The 21,341-nt window shown below is 41.6% G+C and overlaps 1 protein-coding gene across 4 annotated transcripts in view; it reads left to right on the top strand.

Moving 5' to 3' along the window:
- Positions 1-3,934: 3,934 nt before the first annotated feature.
- SMARCAD1 (SWI/SNF-related, matrix-associated actin-dependent regulator of chromatin, subfamily a, containing DEAD/H box 1) overlaps positions 3,935-21,341 on the top strand; it is a 40,291-nt gene continuing 22,884 nt past the window's right edge. For 3 of the 4 annotated variants that reach the window (XM_063156607.1, XM_063156606.1, XM_063156605.1), the window contains exons 1-5: positions 3,935-3,988; positions 4,199-4,413; positions 11,425-11,590; positions 14,741-14,918; positions 17,831-17,894. In XM_063156607.1, the coding sequence (XP_063012677.1) occupies positions 4,212-4,413; positions 11,425-11,590; positions 14,741-14,918; positions 17,831-17,894 (610 nt within the window). In that variant the 5' untranslated portion in view covers positions 3,935-3,988; positions 4,199-4,211. Of the gene's footprint in view, positions 3,989-4,198; positions 4,414-11,424; positions 11,591-14,740; positions 14,919-17,830; positions 17,895-21,341 lie in introns of those variants that run through there. The other variant, XM_063156608.1, reaches the window with a different exon arrangement.

The raw sequence follows: 21,341 nt of genomic DNA, 5'->3' as shown, positions 1-21,341 counted from the left end.
GAAACTTGTCAGGAAGGGCTGTAGACACATTTTGTCTTGGCTGATTATTTACTACTGAACAACAATTTTACTGCCTTGCCAGCTTGTAAAATGTAACACAGAATGTGACTCTTTGTATCTCATCAGATTTTAACTTGTATTATCAAACTCTTAAAATTGAATTTGCTTCTACTAAGAACAATGTAAATTCAATTTACATCAATTTCAAAATAAGCAATTTTAAATTGATATTTTTGTTTTCTTTGGCTTCTTTCAGTGTTCAGGCCATTATTATATTTCACTGATCTATAAACCTTCATAAACCTTCTCTGAAGGCCTACATACCATCTGGTAGGCTCCTCTATCACTGGCATAGCAACAAAACTGTCTTAAGTAAAAACAACTCAAATATAACAGCTCTAATGTTGCATGTAAAGCAAATCTGTATATAAATAGATTCTTTGCAAATTTCTGCTGCCATTCTTAAAAAAAAAAATCTCACAAATTAGCCTTCAAAACAATAGCAGACAGCAATCTGTCAGTTCTCCAGTGAGCATGAGCTGTCTAACCAGTGTCATTAGCACCTCAAAAAAAGACATTTTGCCTGCCTTGCTTGCCAGGAATTCACAATAGCTTGTTAACAGTATTAATACCTACCAATTACCCAGTCTTTCCAAGTTCAAAGCACTGCAAAAACTGAAGTAATCTGCTGCAGCATTTTCTAGGTTCATGCTAATTCCTGTAAACAAGCTTTTAAAACTGGCATGTTCTGGAGTGTTCTATTTAATCCCCTTGATTTCACTGTTTTCTTACCTTGAACTTGCTTTTTCTCCCAAGTTCTGGAATTTGGTTTTTTTTTTTCTTATTACTTTTTCCCCAAGACTAATGTTCCTGACTGCCTTGTTGAGCCACAAACACAGACTGACCTGAGTGTGTGCTCCCCTTTACACTTTCCCTAGTTTCACCTTTCTTTTCTCAACTTTTCCAACATTACTTGTTCAGCTTTGCAGCCTCACAGCCCATTTTTCTCTGCACATTTAACAGCATTGTTTGGCTGTGTCCTCTAAGTCAGTCAAACAACTTGGCTCAACATCTATCACATGCACAGTTTGTCATCCTTTCCTCATGGAAAAAGGGGTCGAAGTCTTGTCAGAGTCCTTAACCTTTAGATGCTCAAGGTGTTGTGATAAGTCAGTGTGAGGCAAGCACACCAGAGGTGCTAACAGCAGTACTAATGCTTTGCAGAGAAGCTCATGAGCTTTGCCATGGTTATCAAATCCTAAGAAAGAGCCAAATTCTCTGAGCTAAAGTAAAAAGTGTCCTCATGGACCAGACTTTTTTCCTCCTCTAATCCACACCCAGCTTTACTTCTGATGTACCTACAAGCTTCTTTATACCAATTTTTGGGGTTACTTGCCTTTTAAGTGTGTGGAATTTCAAGTTGGTAGGAGTCTGAGCTTGTGCTGACAGGCAAAACTCTCTTCCATTTCACACTGACCTGTTCTGCGCATGAAAGCCCTTGATCTCTTGCCTTTTTATATGTCAACAGTGAGTCTAGCCCAGGCACTCCTTCTCCAGCACAATTTAGCCCTCCTCAGAGGATAACCTCAGGGGATAACCTCAGATGATCTCTGAACTGCACTGTTCAGACACCAGCCAGTCTGCAAATCCACCTGACTCTTGGCATCCACCTCTGGGGGTGAAATCACTCTTCTGCTCCATTTACACTGTCAATTATTTGTATTTGGGATTAGCAGAAGGCAGTTTCCAACAAATTTAAACTCATCTATGATCCAAATTGTAGATTAATATTTGATGTGAAGGCAAGACATCATCACTGAAGCTTGATTTCCTCCAAATTATTTTGCTTCTCAGGTGTTTGACTACTGCAATTTAAAAGTCAAATAACTTAAAGGGTGAAGGAACATCCTGTGAGCCCAGAACTACAGAGCTGGCACAAAGGATGGCTAAGTGGCTTCTTTTTCTGGTTTTCTGTTAGCCAGCCTAATCTCTCCAGAATGTCTTTGTTAGCTGCTGCACCTGGCTCGCCTGTATAATGCTTATTCATTTCTGCCAGGCATTTAAGCACTTTATTTCATGGCTGGCTGGTATGTTAAAGGGGTAAAGGTAGTTTCAGTACCTCTTTGCCATTTTAGGTCACCATTTCAGTCCTGGCAAGGTTCTCTGTGCAATACCAGGTAACCTCAGCTGCCTTTGCACACCTGGCTGCACGTGCTCTGTGACCACACAGTCACCGACACCCATCATGGCAGCAGGTCCTGGCCCAAGACAGCAAAAGGAGGAGTTTTCCCACCTATTCTGCCAAAGGAACACAATGCTGGAAACACGCCGAGGAACCTAAGCTGAAAACTGCCCTAAGTCCACACCTGAAGGATGGGGTACCATGTAGGCACACACAGTCTGTGGTGATTGGGGTGGGGCTGTGTCCAGCCTCATCCCCATGGGTGCAGCTGTGAGCAGCAGGTGAGCAGCACTGACAGCAATGAGCCATGGAGTGCCCAGGGGCACTGACCCATCACCAAAGGGAACAGAGGGCACACAGGTGCATGGCATCAACAGGAGGGGTACAAAAGGCTGGGCTGAAGAACAAGAAGGGCAGATGCTTGCAGCCTTCTGAAGTGGTGTGTATGGGTTGAAGCCTTCTGGAATTGTACGGTGATACTCTGTATGGTGATATGGTTGTCTCAACTGTGATGTGTGCTGTTACAGTGCCATCCAGAGGGACCTGGACAAGCTTGAGAAGTGGGTCTATGGGAACTTCATGGAGTTTGACAAGGCCAAGTGCAAGGTGCTGCACCTGGGTCGGGGCAACCCTGGTATCAATACAGGCTGGGGGGTGGACAGATTGAGAGCAGCCCTGCCCAGAAGGACTCGGGGGTGCAGCTGGATGAGAGGCTGGATGTGATCTGGCAATGAGCATTCACAGCCCAGAAAGCCAAACGTGTCCTGGGCTCACACAGAGCAGTGTGGGCAGCAGGGGAGGGAGGGGATTCTGCTCTGCTGAGACCCCACCCGCAGGGCTGCATCAGGTCTGGGGTCCCAGCACAAGAACAACACGGACCTGATGGATGGGGTGTCACCAAGATGATCAGAGGGATGGAGCACCTCTCCCAGGTGGGAAGGCTGAGAGAGTGGAATTGTTTGGTGTGAAGAAGGCTTAGGGCAGACCTAATGGTGGCCTTCTAGTACCCAAAAGGAGCCTACAAGGAAGACGGAGAGAGACTTTTACACGAGTGTGTAAGTGGACAGGGCAAGGGGGAATGGCTCCAAACTCAGAGGGAGTAGGCTTAAATTAGACATTCGGAAGAAATTCATTACAGTGCTCCTGGTGAGACACTGTAGCAGGTTGCCCAGAGGAGTTGTGAATGCCCCATCCCTGAAGTGTTCAAGGCCAGGTTGCAAGGGTTTTTAGCCTGGTTTAGTGGAAGCAGTCCCTGCAGAGGCTCGGAACCAGGAATCTTTAAGGACCCTTCCAACCCCAACCATTCTTCGATTGCATGACCCCGTATTTTAGGGCTCCGGATCTCCCATGATGGTCTTTCCGCGGCTCTCCGCCCAAACTTTTCAACTTGGAACTGTGGGGCGGGGTGTGACCACGCGATGATCTGGAATCACAAACGTCACTGGCAGGTGCGGTGTGTGGAGTTGGACCCGCTCGGTCCCGGCGGCAGCCCCAGAGCCCACAGAGGCAGGAGCCGGCCGCGCCGTCCCTCCCGCCCCACAGGGCAGCGCCTCCCGCCGCCCTCCACACGAGAGGCGCACGCGCCCGCGCGCTCCGGCCCGGCGATTGGCGGTAGCGGCCGTGACGTCATCGCCGCGCGCCGGCAGCAGCCCCGCGCCCCGCTCCTGAGGGGAGCGCGCCGTGCTCGCGCCGCTGCCCGGGCCCCATCCCGCCCTGCCGCCGGCCCGCGCCGCTGCCCCGGGGGCCGGCCCGGGCCCGCCCTGCCCGCCGCTCCCGCTCCCTGCCGCCTTTCCCGCTGCGCCACAGGTGCGTGTGGGGCCCGCCGCCCTGAGATGAGGAGGGACGCCGGGGGAGCGCGGGGGAGAGGGAGAGAGGGTGGGTGGGCGGATGGATGGTTGGGCAGGAGCCTCCCCGCTGCCTGACAGCGCCCCTGGCCGCGCGTTCCTCTGGCAGCGTTTTACTGTCTGTATTAGACCGGCCCTGCCGGCTCTCTCCCCTTCATGGCTCTTCCCGCAGGAAGCTTAAGAATATGAGCCTCTACAATTTGGACCGGTTCCGCTTCGAGAGGAAGGGGAAGGGCGCGGAGCAGGTGTCGGTGTCGCCGTCCCCGCCGGCCGCCTGCGCCGAGGCACCTGGCGCTGCCGTGCGGGCCCCCGGAGCGGAGGAGGAGGAAGGTGCGGGTGACAACAAGAGACCGGGCACTCCGGCTTCGGACGTGACAGAGAGAACTGGTGAGTCACGTGTTTTGCATGAAGGGCAGTGGAAGTCCTTAATTCCTACAAATGAAGTAATTGTCTTTTATTTTGGTGTTTGTCATTTTGGGTTTTGCCCCCTTTGCTTGTTTTACAAATGTGTTGTTCTGTGCAAACCTTTCACAACAATTTCCACTAAAGTGTCCTCATTTGCAGCAGTGTGTGCTCTCATTGAACATGTGCATTTACAGGCAAGTCGTTAACCTTCTGAAATAACTTGTTTTTTTCAATTGATTAAGTAAGTTTCAGATTAAATGTTGAAAGAGTGTTGTGTTTTCCTATTTGTAAACTCTATTTACTGATACTTATTTTATGCTAGCGTTTCAGTGTTTTCGAGGAAGAAATGGCTTTTACTTTTAATTGCCTGATAGATGCAACACTGTAGACTTAATTTTCTCAGTAGAGGCCTTGTCTAATGTATCATGGAGCATTACAGATGGAATTGAAACTATAGGGAGCAGTTTCTTTTCACTTGGGCCTGGTTTTGTAAAGAGCTGAGAGACCTGGTACTGAGTCTCAGAAGCTGACTGTGTTACTGGTTTTGTTGTAGTGTTTGTCCTCTTGGGGCAGAAGCTTGGGGTTTTCATGGAAATGTCAAAACCTTGATTGTGTCATAGTGTATTAGTTTCCTTTGGCTGAGACTGAGTAGGGATGTGCTGTTATTGTCTGGATTTGCTGGTTAATACTAAGGACTGAAATTGCTGTTGGCTGTGTAATCACATTCACCAGTGTGTTTTTCCTGTTACTGAGGCATTTGAGAAACAGACAGTATCTCCTGCTGATTATTTTATTATTTCTCAGACATAGCATATGACTTGTGGTATAGCTGTCAAATTACAGGTGTTACAGGAGAGATCAGACAGACTTTGAAAGTGCATTTATTCAAAAAATGAAACAATGTCTCGATGTTGTTTAACTGCATTTTTTGGCACGTGACTTTCTCTTGGTCCAAGGCAGTTTTTCACAACACCTTATCTAGGTAATAATAGAGAACCATTCATGCACAAGGAGTTCCTCTTTTAACACTGAATGAAGTCAGAATTACAGAAGGTGGATATTTACTCTTCCCTAAAGTTTGCTTTAGTGCAGGTTGACTGTTGTCAGTTGATTGGAGTGCTCTTGTGTTTACATTAGTAAATATCAAGCAGTGTTCTGTGTTAAATATGTAAAACATGTAAGTTGCCAGTCTGGAACTAGTAACCTGTTGCAAAGAATTTTGGTGACAGGGAGGACTTTACAGAAGACGTGAGCAGCTGTTAGTTCTGGCTCCTGCTGATGTGTCTTTGCAGTGCTTGTATGGCACAATGGGCACTCTGAGGAAGCGCACTTTGGAGCAGGTGCTCCCTTCCTGATGGTGGTGAATCATTGTCCTGTGCTCTGGAGGAGTTACTGAGTGCAGGGGCCCTTCTTGAGCTCTCAGTGTAGTTGTGCAGTAATGCATGGTGCTGCTTGTTTTGTGCCTTAGTGGTTTGGGGATTTACTTTATTTTGGTGTTGTGCTTCATCCTTTAATCTGCCTGTGGACTTTGTCAGTGTAAGCATGTAGCTGGACCAACAGTTTTCACTGCTTGTTTTTCAAAATGCTGGTTTCCCTTGACTTCAGTTCTGCAGGACTGTGGAGAAGGGGTGTGACACCCAATTTAGAGGCATTAGTTCAGATACAAGGTAATAAAAAGAAAGGTGAAGGCCAGCCTAAAAGACATGGAATGCCAGGCTGAGTGCTTGTGAGGAAAACTGGTGGGAGATGGTGGTAGCTGACAGTGAAACAGGGTAGAGTGCAAGAGCAGGCAGAACTGCAGCAGGTGTCCAATTGAAATAAACATCCATGGGCACAGATGCTGGTGGAGAACTGGGGCACTAATTAACATTTAAAATTGAGGTGTAATTAGTAGTGCTCTGCAAATACATGATGCTTCATCTTTCACAGATATTGAGTGTTTAAAGAAGATCAAGTGGTTTACTTTTTTTCTCCCACTTATTTGCACATGAATGTTATGTAACCCCTTTAAAGAATTAATAACCTTTTAAGAAATGAAATCACATATTCTACGTCTACAGAAGTTAACAAAAAATTAAACACTCAGATTTTGTCTGCATGATATGAGGCACTTAAATGTAATAGAGAAGACTAGATTTGATGAGCAGATGCCTGTCCTCCTTGTTTCCTAATTAATGTCATGAAGACAAAATTTTTCTTGGTTTGGATCAAATAAAACAGGGTTTTTTTGTTGGGTTTGTTATTGCTGAGTAGTCATGGAAATGCCCAAAGCTGAGTTTGTCACTCTCTGCTGTTAACTGCACCAACAAGTCAGGCTATGGAGTTGTTCTGTGTGAGGAGCAGTTTACACCAGGCTCACCAAAATGACTTGTCCTGATGCTCAGTGAATCATGTGAGGACAGCAATTACTCAGATTTCTTCTGAGGACAAGGTGATTGACAAAATACTGATACAAGTAAAATACAAGAAACTGGGGAAAGAAGAGGAGTGTGATCTTTACATCACTTATACAAACAAAAATGCTACTAAATCCCTAACAACTTGGTTGGTTTTCTTTTGCTAACAACTTTGACATAGTCCAACCACTGTGTGGATCTAAAAAGAATTTAAAAATCTTTATCCTTGGTAGCACAAATAGTTTAGTATAATTTCCAAGAGATTTCTTCATATTTCTGTTTTATCAAATGCCCTGAAATATGCATCTAACAAAGTATAGGATTGTCTAAATGTCATCCATCTTCAAAAAGTATAGTCAGATGTTGTCTGTTGTGTCATGAACCACCATTACCTTTTTAGCTATTTTCTTTAGTTTTGTTTTCCCAGAACAAACTAATATTGGTAAATGCTTCTGTACCCCCTTTATGTCTGTAGGTCGTGCTTCTCATTCCTTTGTGTTGGACATTCATCCTTTATGCTTTAATAAGCAGTTTGTGGTGTGATGGCCACAAGAATTGTTCATCTTTGTACACTTGTCTGTGCTCAAAATTACACAGACCTGCAGGTAAAATTACACAGGTTGTAAGGAATAATTCTGCACTGCATTTACTGAGGGATAGAAACCAATTCTGGGGACAGTCACCAAATTATACATGGTAGATATCTCTAAAAAGAGTTGGAAAAATACACTGGAGTTGCTTACTACAGTTTTTCATGCAAATGAGTATTGTTTACTCAATAGTAATATTTATTGAATCTCTTAATCTGTTAAGGAAACAAGCATCTTAATTTTCATTTAGATGTTTTTAATTTTGTAAATAGCTCAGTATACTAAGATAATGAGATTAGTCTACACTGTTGTAGAAATGGAGCAGAACTGTACCAGAAGTGCACAAATTAGAATAATTACCAACATGAATTTCAAAATTAGGCCTTTATTCAGGTCTCAAAAAGGCATGCTTACTAAGCTTCCAAAAAGAATTGAAATAAAAGTTGTAAAATAAATTAAACTACAATATATAACCCCATTATTGATGGCTGATTTTGTTGATGTCCTCTCTCTACTGTTTGAATATGTATCCTAAATGACTACACTTTGAGATTATAATGCTCAGAGCTCACTTGCACTGGCACTGCTCTTTTTTGTTCTGTTGTCATTTTCTCTGGGATCTGTGGAAGTTCTTGTTTTTTGCTTATTCTCAGTTCATAGAGTGTAATTCTACTTGGAGTATTTCTGGAAAGAAGTGATGACTGCAGTATCAAGTGAAGTTTTCTAAGGGTTCATAAGAAGATATGTTGAAGTGATCATTGTTTTAAAAGGGCAGCTTTAAGAAGTACCTTAGAGTAATACTGACATTTAGGATTATTTTAGCCAATGGAAAAGACTTTTCTTTGAAAAGGGAATTCTTATTACCATGTAGGCTTGAGCAGCATGTGCTTGATGCTGCTTTCCAAAACTAGGTGGAAGTTACTTTCTATTTGACAATGCTTGTTGGACAATGTTAGTAAATGTGGTAAGCCTCTTAAGTATTGCCTCAGTTTTTGCTGTGGTTTTACCTTTGTTTTTACTTGGGAGAGAAGCTGGCTTTCTCAGAGTGAGGTGTATGATTTGTGTAGGAGGCTGTGTTTAGAATTACAGGGCAGTGGATTCTCTTTTTGTGGTAGCAAAAATTGGTGGTTGTTGTTGGGTTTTGGTTTTGATGTTAATGTGTGCATACAGGGATATTTATGAGTGTTCCTATTTCTGGGCTCAGAGTCAAAATCTGATCTTATGGTTGCAGGTATTCCTTAATAGTTCTTTTGAATTGCTTGTAATCAGAAAATTCTGCCTCCAACAATTACATATTGTTGCTATGACTTTCATCTATTGCTACTCTACAAAGTTACAGTTTGCTCTAAAAATGAGCATTCCTTATTAAATGTGTGATTTCTGCTTCCTCCCCAGTTAGTAGGGTACTCTGTTCAGTGGGATAGGTGGAGGAAGTGCAGAAGATTGGGCTTTTTATTGAGAGGGAGAATGCTTTTTTTTTTTCATCAGGTAACTCAGCATTTTTTAAATATGAAAGTTAGGAGCTGTCATGAAGACTGGACAGTAATTGCTAAATAAAATAAAAATAAAATGAGAAATCACTAAGTGAAACAGTAAATACTCTTTATTTAGATATAAATCTTGTCTAAGGTTTATACTGTAGAATAAAACTATTTTTAAGACTGTCATATTTTTGTAAAATTTCCTTGTGTTTTTCCTTTAAATTCAGTAAGGAAGCCTCTTAGCAAAGTTGTCATGAGCACCTGTCATTTCTGTGTCACACTGCTTACAAGGAGAATTTGTTTGAAATTTAGTCTAATCTGCAAGGCAAAGATCCATGAAAACTGCCGTGATCTGTTCTCTTAATTCAGTATAGATGTGAAATTCTCATGTTTCTTATAGGCCTGTTCTGATATTGAATCACATATTTTAATGTGTTTTGTATTTCTATCCTATTGTGGTAGCCTTTGCCCTGATAACCCAACTTCATAATGTTCCCAAAGGTCTCTCTTGCTCCTCTCCTGTATTCATCTAAAAACTTAATCAGTTTTCAGATGAAGCAAGTGCATCAAGGACAACACATCTCCTTGCTAAAATGGACAGATAGAAGAAGGTATTGCTCAGGAAGCTTCCATTGCCAGCATGTTGATCTTGGATGCAGGGAGGTCTGTCTTGGAACAGTGTACTACTACTTCAGAACTAATAATTTTTATGCATTCCTGAATTTGCATGTGTAAGGCTTTTCAAAATAAGAGTAATTTGCCAAGTGAGACTTTTGCCTCTTCTAAAAATCATTGCTATAATCTATATTGTGTTTTGAAAGTGATAGCAAAGACTTAGATTTTGCTAACTCTACTAAAACTAGGTCTTTTATCCCAGATGATGGAATTAGACACCATGTGGCTCCTTTCTGCATTTGACTATCAGATTAATTTATTCTAGGTTCATCTGTGTCTACTGTCTGCTGGCAAATTAGCCTTGCAAACTGATGTTACATTCTAGTAATTTGACTTAGCAAGTTTCTACATTACTGAATGGAGAGAGAAGAAACTACCTTTACTTCTAGCCAAATCTGTAGTTCCAGAGTTAGCAGCATCCCTGGTTCACAAGCACATGGGTTTTAAAAAAGGATGGGTGTGTTTAGGGGGAGAGGATGCCTGTGATACTTTGTTTTGTTATGAGAATTGAAGATCTTTTTGCATGAGGACTTCCTGTGACAGTAGTATCACTAAAACACAGCTTTCCCAGAAGCTGGTGGCTGACTCTGCTGCCCCTTATCCTGGATTTTTCCTGTGTGTGGTTAAGGTCACCTTGTAGAGGGATCCATTCAGTGCAGGTCGCTCAGTGGCTCAGGTTGAGCTGTGGGTGGGGGGAGCCCCAGGCAGGGGGCAGGGAAGTGCTGACCCCTTGCACAGAGGTCCCAGGTGCCCATGGCCCTGCCAGGGACAGGACACTCAGGAGCTGATGGCTCCAGACTTGCCTGCACTTAGACTGTGAGCGTGTAAAAGCCCGGGATTTTTTTGTGGGGGGTTTTTCCTCAGAGGCACCAGCTGGAGCTGTGGTTTTGTTACTGTACCTTGATTAAATGATGTTGGGGATCTAGACATCTGAGGGTGCTCTGGAAAACCTGGTGTGACTCTGTGAATGTGGGATCTGTATCTGCAGAAGGGTCTTGGTCCCAGCTCAGATGCTGCTGCCAGAGTGGCTCCTGGATTGTTGGACAAGGAAGGCTTTTAACAACCTGAAGTCTTAAGCCTTAGATGATTGCTCTTTTGAACTGTCACTGAACCCTTGTTGATGTTTCCTTATAGACACTGAGTTACATTCACCTCCATCCTTTTAGCCGCTATGAAGCTCCATTTTGAAGTTGTTTTCTTCTATTTCTGTAGTGTACTCTGTAACATTTGGTACCATATATTTTTAGTTTATTGGGTGCCTTTGCCTTTCAAAGCCTTTGCAGTTTCCTGTGTCAGCAAATATCTTGTACTTCTAGGATTTATCATTTTTCTCCTTTCATTCAGTGCTGCCACAGTGTGTCATTTAAAATTTATTTTCCACGAGATTTCTTTCATACAGAAAATGTTCTCTGCAGCTGTCACGTTCTCTGCTCTATACATCAATTTTTCTCTCTTCATAGAGAAAAGAGAGAAATGTGCTTTTGTTTCTGTCCATGTTCTGATAAGCCTGGAAGTAGTTCAGAGGACTTTGCTTATTATTCATTTATCTAAAAATAAGTATTTATTTGTTCATTTATAAATAGTTATTTACCTGAAATATATGTTCTCTTAAATGTTGTAATATAAAAATTGTTTGATGTAAGAGAGCTGAAGATCCTTTGCCAGGTAAGTTCCCACTTTAAGAAATGCAGCTGACAGGAATTTTGTGTGCATGAGAAAGTGAGTTCTGTTTAACTGACTGTTGTGTCTCTAAAAACAATCATAGCTACCTGATGCTCTGAGTAGAAATAAATATGTGAAGTCGTAAGTCATTGTCTCCTCTTTCTTCTCCCATTGAAATGTCTTGCACAGAGTATTCCACCATCCCAGAAACTCCTGAAGCCCAGAGGACAAGGAAAGTGTCTTACTTCAAGCGGCAGCGCCAGCGAGGGGTGCAGTTCCTGGATGGGTCTGACAGCGAGGACGAGGAGCCAAGAAGAAAAGGAACCCAGGCCCCGAGGGCAAAGGTGGCCGTAATGTACGCTTTGAGCCACATTTCTGTCCTGTCTCTGCACCCCCAGGGGCTGTTCTCAGTTGAAACCCTGAAGTGAAAATCAGAGCCTAGGTTGAGTTCTTGTTTGCTCCTTTGGGATTCAGCTGCCCCTAACTAAACTTTACTGGTTTTCCAGGGAAGAAGTATCCTGGTAAAACATTTTCTCAGTGGGAGGAGTTCTGTGATGTTGAAACGTGTGGTGTTTGTTCATTTATGCATTTGTGCCTTTGCCCTTCTGAAATCCTTTTAGTGCAACTTGAAAACGTAACCATAAAACACTTGCTTTACTAATTTTCAACTGTTGGAATTGTTCTTTTTTTTGTATATGCAGCTATATTTGACAGGGAAGCAAATAGAACCTCGGTATGTTGTACAAGTCCTGAGGTAAACTTAAGTATGAGTTGTATGGTGTGTTTCCTATGCACAGTGAAAATTATTTCTTTACTAAGTGATTTGGAAATTTATGTTTTTGAATGTGCTGATAGGGAAGAGTCACTGTGCAGGAGTCGCTTGTGTGAGTGCTGAAAAGACAGTGTTGAGAGAGCAGGTGAGACAAGATGTAGATAGGCATCTGCAGCCATTTGCAACAGTGTAAAGGAACCCCTGCTAGTTATGTCTGTGTGGTGATTGTGCCCTCTAGATGTTCTTGTGCTAAGCAAAACAAGATGGCTTTACCTGCTTTTTTGATAGTCTAGTTGAATTAATGGGCAGAAAACTTGTGTGGGAATTGCAGCTTTAACAGGTGTTGCTTCTGGTCAGGTTTTCAGTCCTACACAGAGCCTGGAGTTATTAGGGGTTTACAGCAGAAGTGAAATAATGCATTTTTGTACTGCTGTTACCTGAAATGCTGATGTTCTGCTGTTTTCCTTTTTTTAGTGTTTGCCCCCCAAAGTTTCAACTTAAGGGAGCTACTTGAAAAGGAGAAAAGTATTAGCAGTTACAAGTGAGCTCCTGCTTCTGCCTGTGATTTAAGTTGTAGATCGTGCAAGGAGACAGAGGTGGCCAGCTGGTTGCATGCATCCAATTGGCTTGTGTGCAGTGCTGTGTGAATGGAGTTACTCTGCTTCTGGGATCAATCCCACCTGGAAGCAGCTCAAGGGGTTTTCTGTCATATAGAGCTGATGCTGATAAGCCACGCAGGATGCAACTTGTAGAGCCATTGCTTCCTGTTCCTATGCTGTGTTGCTGTTGCTGGGAGTGAGAGATGGACAGCAAGGTGACTCCCTGGTGGGGTTGATGACCATGAGACTACATCCTCTTGTGCTCCTCAGTATTCCTGTGTAGCCACCAGGCACCTCAGTGCCTGACACTTTGTCCCAGTGTGCCAGCTCGGGTGCAGATTGATGTGTACAGAGCCCACAGGGCTGTGGCACAAGTGGCTGTTCTGGTCGAGCTAACAAACAAATGGAGAGTGGGGCAGGAGTTAGCTGGGATCTGTCCAGGCTTAGCTCTGGCTCATGCTGAATTATGGCTTTGCATGGAATCACTCAATTCATTGTCTGCATTGTGCATTTTAGTGCATGTGTTACTTAGTTTGTGGGGTTTTTTGGGGTTTTACTTCATTTTTACAGAGTATCCTAGCTTCCCTTGTTCTGAACAAGGCACAGAACAGAAAGTGCAAAGTTTAGAGTAGAAAACACATCTTTCCTAAAGAAAATTTGCCATGGCTTGTGCTACCAGAGGGTTACTGTCTGGAAAAAAAAGCAGAATCTAACACAAGGATTTTTTGGGTCAGAGTTGCTCAGCAGTTAAATGAGTGTTTCTTTATGCTTGATAAGAATGTGATTATACACAGAGGACAAGATTTATGATGTATGCAACTCTGGCTTTGTTGAAAAGTGTCTAGATGTTATTCCCTGATAGGAAAGGATAGGATAATTGCAGTGTCACCATTTTCATTTGGATTAATTTTTTCTTTTTTGTATGCACTTTTTACAAGACACTTCCTTATCAAGGTAAAAAGATCAGAAAAATGCCAATAGATTTTAATATGATACTTAATGAAGTGATTTTTTTAAGTGGAAGGAGGATTCATGTTTTGAGGCTTACAACTCAATGCCTTGATGGACTGAAGAATAATTTGGATTCTCTCTTGTTACTTCCTTACTCTTAAGAGTAACCAGAGAGTCCTAGTAGCTGTGTGTGCCTTTTGAAAAGGGAGGAAATAGTTCTTTGATGAACAGTTACCCTTTGTGTATCTTCTATGTAAGTGATACATATCAATTTTTTTTCCAGAATTCTAATGCAATCTACCTGTTGCAACTGCTAAAGAAAGATATAGTGAGGAAAACGAGGTTTATTTTTAGTCTTTTACCTATATTTATGTAGAGGCATGTGCAGGCAAGCCTTTCTGATGGTGAAGTCCCTATTAAATGGCAAACTCCATATGGTTCCATTAATTTTGCCTTCCCAAAAGGAGGTTTTATTGTCTATGGGAGGAAGGAGGATGGGAGACTGGTGCTTGGGTTCAGTCTTATCTGTGCAGCTAATATTCTGGAAGATACATAGGTGTTGCTTTTCCTGCAAATTAGCGTTAATAATCAGTCAGTAAATTCAGAACACTATCTTTTTTTTCAGAAAGGCTCTTGCCACATTTATACATTTAAGATGCTGCACGAGGAGCTTTGAATTTTCTTTCTCAGTGAGCCAAGAGCTAGGACAGAGTTAATACTGCACCTGGGAAGTGTTTACAAAGAACCTAATCTACATCTGTTTGTCTGTTGGGCAAATAAACACTAGCAAGGCTGTTTATTTTAAACTTGGGGTAGTCTGATGTAATTCAGGTAGCTGAAACTGTTCAAGTAGCTAAACTTTATTAAGATGGTTGTTATTAAATTATCAATAATCTTTGATAATTTGAGGGTAAGTGATGTTATTTTGCTAGTCCATTCTTCCCTTCTTTCCTTTGCCAAGTTGAAATTGTTTAGTGCAAAGAGGACACTGTACTTGATACATGCCTGACTTTGTCCTGAATACAGGTGTCCCTTTGCATGCAAGTTGATTCAGTGTTACTGAATGCATCTCAGTGCATTTTGTGCAGTCCTGGTGGGTTAGTTTACAGTAATGTTCTGGTAGAGTAGAACATTCATAAGCAAAAAGAATTTTAATTATTTTTTCTTCCCCTGTACATTGTAGCTCTGAACCATCTGATGATGATGACCGGCCTGAGGAGGAAATGGCCCAGCAGGCACTTGTAAATGGTGGGGAGCAGCAGCCAGCTGTGAAGGAGCATCTAGAGAAGGATACCAGGGACTCAAAGCTGCAAACAATGAAGGAACGTTTTCCCCAAAGAAGTGACCAAGAATTATTAAAAGTAATAATGCTAAGTTCTTTGATTTATTTTGATGATTATTTTATAGGATTTTAGAGGCAGTTTTTCTAAGCTTCTGACTTCATTACAGGGTACAGTCTTGTGGTGAGTTAATGTTGTCTGAATGCTAGGTACCCACTAAAGCTGCTCTGTCACTTTGCTTCTCAGCTGGACAGGGAAGACAATAGAATGAAAGACTTGTGGATCATGATAAAGACATGGAGAGATTGCTCACCAGTTACTGTCATGGGCAAAACAGACTCAACTTGTGGAAAAGATTTAATTTGTTGCTGATCAGATCAGAGTAGGGTAATGAGAAATGAATGCAAATCTTAAAACACCCCCTACCCCTCCCTTACTTTGGGGTTTAACTGTATTTGTGATTTTCTCTGCCTCCTTCCCCCTCATACTAGCGAGGCCTGGGAATGGGATATGGGGGCTGCAGTCACTTCATCAGCCCTCCTCAGCAGGAGGACTCATCACACCCTTCCCTTGTTCGAGATTGGATCCCTTTCCATGGCATGCAGTTCTTCAGGAACAAGCTGCTCCCTTGTGGGTCCCTTCCATAGGGTCCCCAGTCCTGCCAGCAAACGGCTCCAGCAGGGGCCTTCTCTCCATGGGTCCTGCTGGGATCCTGCTTTCAGGGGGCTTCCCATGTAGTCATAGCCTCCTTTGGACGTGCACCTGCTCTGCTGTGCTGTTCTCCATGGGCTGCAGGTGGATCTCTGCTCCACCTTGGCCTTCATGGGCTGCAGGGACACAGCTGCCTCACCATGGGCATCACCACAGGCTGCAAGGGAATCTCTGCTCCAGCAGAGCACCTCTAGCCCTTCCTTCACTGGACTTAGTGTCTGCAGGGCCATTTCTCTCTCATGAATTCCCCTTCCTCTCTCCTGCTGCAGGTGTGTTGATCCTTCCTATTTCCCTATCCCCTTTCCTTCTTAACCTGTTATCTACTGGTGCTGCCACTGTCCCTGATAGGCTTGGCCTTGGCCAGCAGCAGGACTGTCTTGGATCTGACTGCCACTGGCTCTTTTGGATGCCAGAGAAGCTTCTGGTGGCTTCTCACAGGAGCCACCTCTGTAGCCCCTGCTGCTGTCAAGCCTTGCCATGCAAACACCGTGCAGCTTTTGATTATTGTTTTGTTAATACCAAAGGGTAAAAGTAACATTTTAGGGGAAGTACAACTGTGTAACATTTCCACATGCATGGGAACTTGGATATCTATAAAAGTGAATATATAGACACACACTTCAAATAAACACCTTTAGGTAAGTTCAACAACAGTGAACTCCAGTGTATAGAAAATTTTTCAAGTATTTCTTGTGATGTTTAAGCTTAATTATGGCTATCCCAGTTGGTAACTGCTGTTGTTGGAATGAGCTAGCTGATGAAATGCAGTGGAATCGCTGCCATCTTCCAGTAGATGAAACACTGTGCAAGTTAACATTGATGGCATTTAACATGCAAAGATTTCAGTATTCCAGTGGGGCAAAGGGTAGGTTTGAACTTACTGTAATGTATTCTGATTAAGCTGATGTGGGAACTCTTGGCCATTGTCCAGTGTACAGTACAAATCTACAGGTAACTCCTTGCAAGTGAGATATGATAGTTCATTACAGTAAAATATCTTTAGTACCATACAAGGCTATCATCATTTGTAAAGCTAAATGTGTTTAAATTAGTCTGTAAAGTTTCCTGGTTTTTGAAGTGGCATTGAAGAAATACAGACATTTTCCTGAAGTTCCTTGCTGGGTATTTTGTTTCCAAGTGAATCAAGCTTTATGCTTAGACTTTCTTTATTTTGGGAAGAGCAAAAGGTTTTCAAGTAGGAGTTTCTGAATTTTTCTCCTGAACATTAGAGTTAAAATTTGTTGTGCATGTCCAGAATGTATCTTTTGCAGTTTTTGGCTGCATAGAATTCGTCTGATTCAAAGACTGATGAAAGTTCATTGTAGCTTAGTAACTTGCTGGAAATGCTATGTGGTGTGTCTCACTGCTGTTTTGGGACTTAGCTACTGAGCAGCATGTGAGGCTGATGCTGTTTGTTTTCAGGAGAATGCAAGATAGCTCCTGTATCAGCAGAACTTTGTAGAAAATGGAGACTATGCAGATTTTTTTTCTACAGTTACATGGGAACATTTTTAAGGAGGGCAGAGGAGTATCAGGCAAATCTGTTGTTCCTTCATGAAGGATCTGGAGCAGGCTGTCCTGACAAACTTGGGACAACTGATGAATGCTATTAAGGAAAAAAATCACAAGTCTTTTGAAAAGGAAATTGTGCCAATGTAGCAAAATTGTAAGATGCAGTTTCCAAATGTGGACTGATACTTGGGAACCAGGATTCCTCATATCTTCATTTTTTGTGAGTTTTTTTTTTTCCATATTCATAACATTTAAGCCATTTGCTTTTGTTGCTGTTACTGCACCTGCAGAAAGCCTTCTGGAAGTCTCAACATGCACTTTGTAAAACAGATTTGTGTTGAGATTACATGTGGATGGAGAAACAATCTAGGACAGCAAGGATATATTGATAAACATTTCATGCATGCACTTACAGGAAATGGACCAGTGCATCACAATAGTATTCAGACACTTTATGAGTTAATAAATCAGAGGGTTTTATTATCTTGTTTTATAATGGTATCATTGAACAGTGTTTGTAAAAAGGCTTCTAGGTAAATATGTGGAATATGCTTGTGAAGTAGGGAAGAAAGTGATAATAAGTGACATTGTATTCAAAATGTTAATTTGATACCTCTTGGTTTTGCTCTCGGATTTTATAATACATATATATTAGTGGGGAGGGTTTGTGTAAAAGTGTTTTTCAGTCACAGCTGATCCAGCATTGTCTTCCTCTGTTCAACTGTATTAAATTTCTCCACTTAGCAGTTGCCTTTTTTTTTGTTTTGCAGCTGATAGAATCAGCATGCACAATGGATGAAGCAGTAGCTGCTGGTTTGAAGCTCAATGACAAAGGTATGTTTAACAAAAAAAACCCACAAAACAAAAACAAAACCCAAACTTTAGAAACTGTAGTTTAGAACCCAAACTTTAGTAGCTAATTCAGTGAAATTGGTTGGGAAGTGTTAAAAAGTGGTAAAGCTTCTGCTGAAAGTTAGAGCATTGTTTGTTTAGTGTAATAACACAAAACTGAATTTACAAGATATGCAGAGACAAAAATGAAAAGAGAATGAGGAGCAAAATCTGTAAATAAAACCAGAAAGGATAATGTTTTTCTGTGAAGCTCAGGATTGCTTTGCTTGTGGGTTTTTAAGTGATTCTATTCTTGCTGGTTCCTTTGTCCAGAACTTGAGGCAAATAGTAAAGGGTTAGCAGAAGTAATTCTAAATGTTCTAGGTGAGCAGTCTGGTAGTACAGAAAAATACACTGGGTATGTAGTTACTAATAAGTAGATATTGTTTATATCAAGGTCAGTTGCAGTTTTTGCTTCTGGTTGTTTTCAAGACCTGCTTGTAATTCTGAATAGGAACTCTTAGTCTTAAACACTAGACAGATCCCCCTGGTTCTCTAGCAAAACATCACCCAAACCAAGTTTTTGGACCCTCAGAGCTTATTTAGGGGTGTCTGTTCTGCACCTCAATTTATGCAGTCTCATACTGTTACCAAAACAAAGAAACAAAGCTAGACAAAAACCCTAGCAGATTTTGTGGGAATGTGTTGTAAGTGTTAGATGTGTTAAAGGGTCATAGTTCTTGGGCTTCGGGTTTGTTTCTTCACATCACCCAAGTCCAGGGTTAAGTTTTGTCTTGTATTGTTGATTTGTTGGAGTTGGTCAGGGAAGAGTGGAATTCTGATATTATAGAAAGCAGATCAACCATCTGTTTACAGTTCAGCTGTCCAAGGTTTTCCTGAGGGATCTTCATTGAAATGATGGAAAAAGCTATTTCTGATCACTCTTGATGATTTAGTTGTTTTGAGTAGTTCATGTATCTTTTCATGCAGGAACCTATGGGTTTGGAGCAATATGTATAGGAGAAAGCATAGGCTGAGGGAGAACTGTTGTACTCCTGTTTGTAGAGTACAGAATTTTTATTTAATTTCCCCTTTGTACTTACTGTATTTAAATTTTCTTATTTTCGTATAAAAGTGCAAAGATTTCTAACAATTTCCAAAAAGTTTTAAGAACATCCAGGCTGCTTTGAGTGAAAGGGATGCTTTTGTGTTTTGGGTTGTTTGATAGGTTTTTTTTTGACCAACCACCAAACCACTTTGAATTTGTCACTGTGTGCATGGTCAGATTCTGTAGATGGAAATTCTTGGATACTGTCAACGGGAAGCAAGGCTGGCATGTTTTGAGAAATACACTTAGTGCTGCTGTTCCTGGAAGACTGATTATTTTTCAAGGGTTTTCATAAATATTAAGCCAATTTAAGCTACTATCTATCCTTAAACTTTGTTGCAGTTCACAGTGTTTGAACTAAATCACTTTGATTTCTGGTATGTAGGCTCTGCCTTTTGGCGATTTTTGTGTTGATTTAAGAATGTTGTTTCACATCTTTTAAATATGAGCCGCAGAAAAATCTTCTTGGCAGCAAAATTCTCACTAATCACAGCTGTTGTATAAAATATTTAGTTAGCAGTAAGCATGCCTGACAGTGATGGTATAAATCACGTCATTTTGGACACATTTTTTAAATATGGAGACATTACTGAACATCTGCTTGAACTGTGTCAATTTCAGATATGCTTTACTTGTTGTGAAATGTTGGCTGTGTGAGAGGTCAAGGCAAGATACAGTTTTGCTAAGCATGGCTTTGTGAAAAAAGTGTAGCCACGATATCCTTGAATTTTTCTGTCCTGTCAAAATGACAAAAAGCTTGTCTTTATAGCTTGAATTCAATAGTGGTGTAGAGCTAAAACAAGAAACAGTGCAGATTTTATAAAGGTATGAAGATTAGATGTGACACATTGAAAAGATGTGTCTAAGATGTGAAGTTGTAGTGATACCTTTTGCTTGTGATTTGTTTCTGGTGTTCTTTTCTTGAAAACCTCAGAAGTGGGGGATGTGCTTCTGAGCTGAAGCCTGATGTAAATCTGTCTGGAATTCTCTGCTTTTTGAGCAGTCAGCAATTACTGTTTTCTTTTATCATGATGAGGGAAGTCACAGTAATAAAAGGGGGTTTTTTTGTGTTAGAGATAGTAGCAAGTAACAGGGGAAATAATGACAGATGCTCCTCTAAAGTCTGAGACCTTGGAGCTGCTTTTCTCATTGCTCATTAGTTGCAAAATTTCTGGGGAGAGCAAGGATTCCTCTGGAAGGCTGTGCCTGCACTCTGAGGACGATTCCTATCTGTAAGAGTTTCTTTATCCCTTCAGCCATATACTCCCTTAGCAAAGGAAGAAAAAGTTAAGTGTACTTTGTAAAGTGGATGTCTTCAGAAAGTTGGCTGGTTTTTTGTCATTTGCAAATGTGGTGGGTTTCCAAAGACCACAGGTTGATTTTTAAATAAATCTGTTTATAGATTCCTGAGACCATGGTTTTCCAGATCCTTTGTTTCAGTTCAGTTGCCTCTAAAGTTGCTCATAATGGGGCTTTCTTCAAAGGCTATGGAGTGCTCAGCCCATGACCCAAAACCAGGAAAATCTTTGAAATATTCTTATATCCAGCCCATCTATTTTTTTAGGGCAAAGAGGTTTGCAGGGTCACTGTTCACATTCAGAATTATCCATCCTGAATTGAGCTTAAGAAATAATAGCACAAGGCCTCCAATGCTTGGCCCAGCAGCAGCCTCACAGCTCCTAGTTTGGATATCAAAACAGCCACCCATTCCTCAGACTTGAGCTAGTAGCAGGCATTTTCCTGGCAGTATTGTTTAAGTTATTTAAATTATGCCTCATCTTTGGAAGTGTTCAAGGCCATGTTGGATGGGGGTCTGAGCAACCTGATCTGGTGGAAGGTGTCCCTGACTGGAGCAGAGGTGTGGAACTAAGTGATCTTTAGTGTCCCTTCCAACCCAAACATATGATTCTATGATATTTTTATCTAAATATATATAAATACATAGACGTTGAAAAAAATCTTAACAGTGTTTTCTGGTATCTCTTACTAGATCCTTACTTTAAGGAAGAGTTGCTAGTACTTTGCTTTTTTTGGGGTGTTTTAATATTTTTTTCAATATTTTTATGTCACTTCTCTGATGTCAGAGTGAATGACTATAGTAGAAAATTTATTTGGAAGTATTTCCACACAAAGTGTCTTCTTGTATGAAGATTTGGCTACATAATGTTGTAGAGTTAAAACTATTTTGGTCATCCAGACAGGCTTCTGGATGGGAAAGCAAATGTGCTTTTTTTGAGTGTGTGGGTGTTCTTTTTCACTGGTCTCCCAGGGCAAGCTGGGAGGGAAATGCTGGTATCAGACACCAAAGCTCTGCAGGCACTTGCTGTTCCAGAGAAGATTTA

The sequence above is a fragment of the Melospiza melodia genome, chromosome 5, assembly GCF_035770615.1.
Source record: "Melospiza melodia melodia isolate bMelMel2 chromosome 5, bMelMel2.pri, whole genome shotgun sequence".
NCBI classification, from domain to species: Eukaryota; Metazoa; Chordata; class Aves; order Passeriformes; family Passerellidae; genus Melospiza; species Melospiza melodia.
This window is presented reverse-complemented; position numbering and strand designations above follow the sequence as displayed.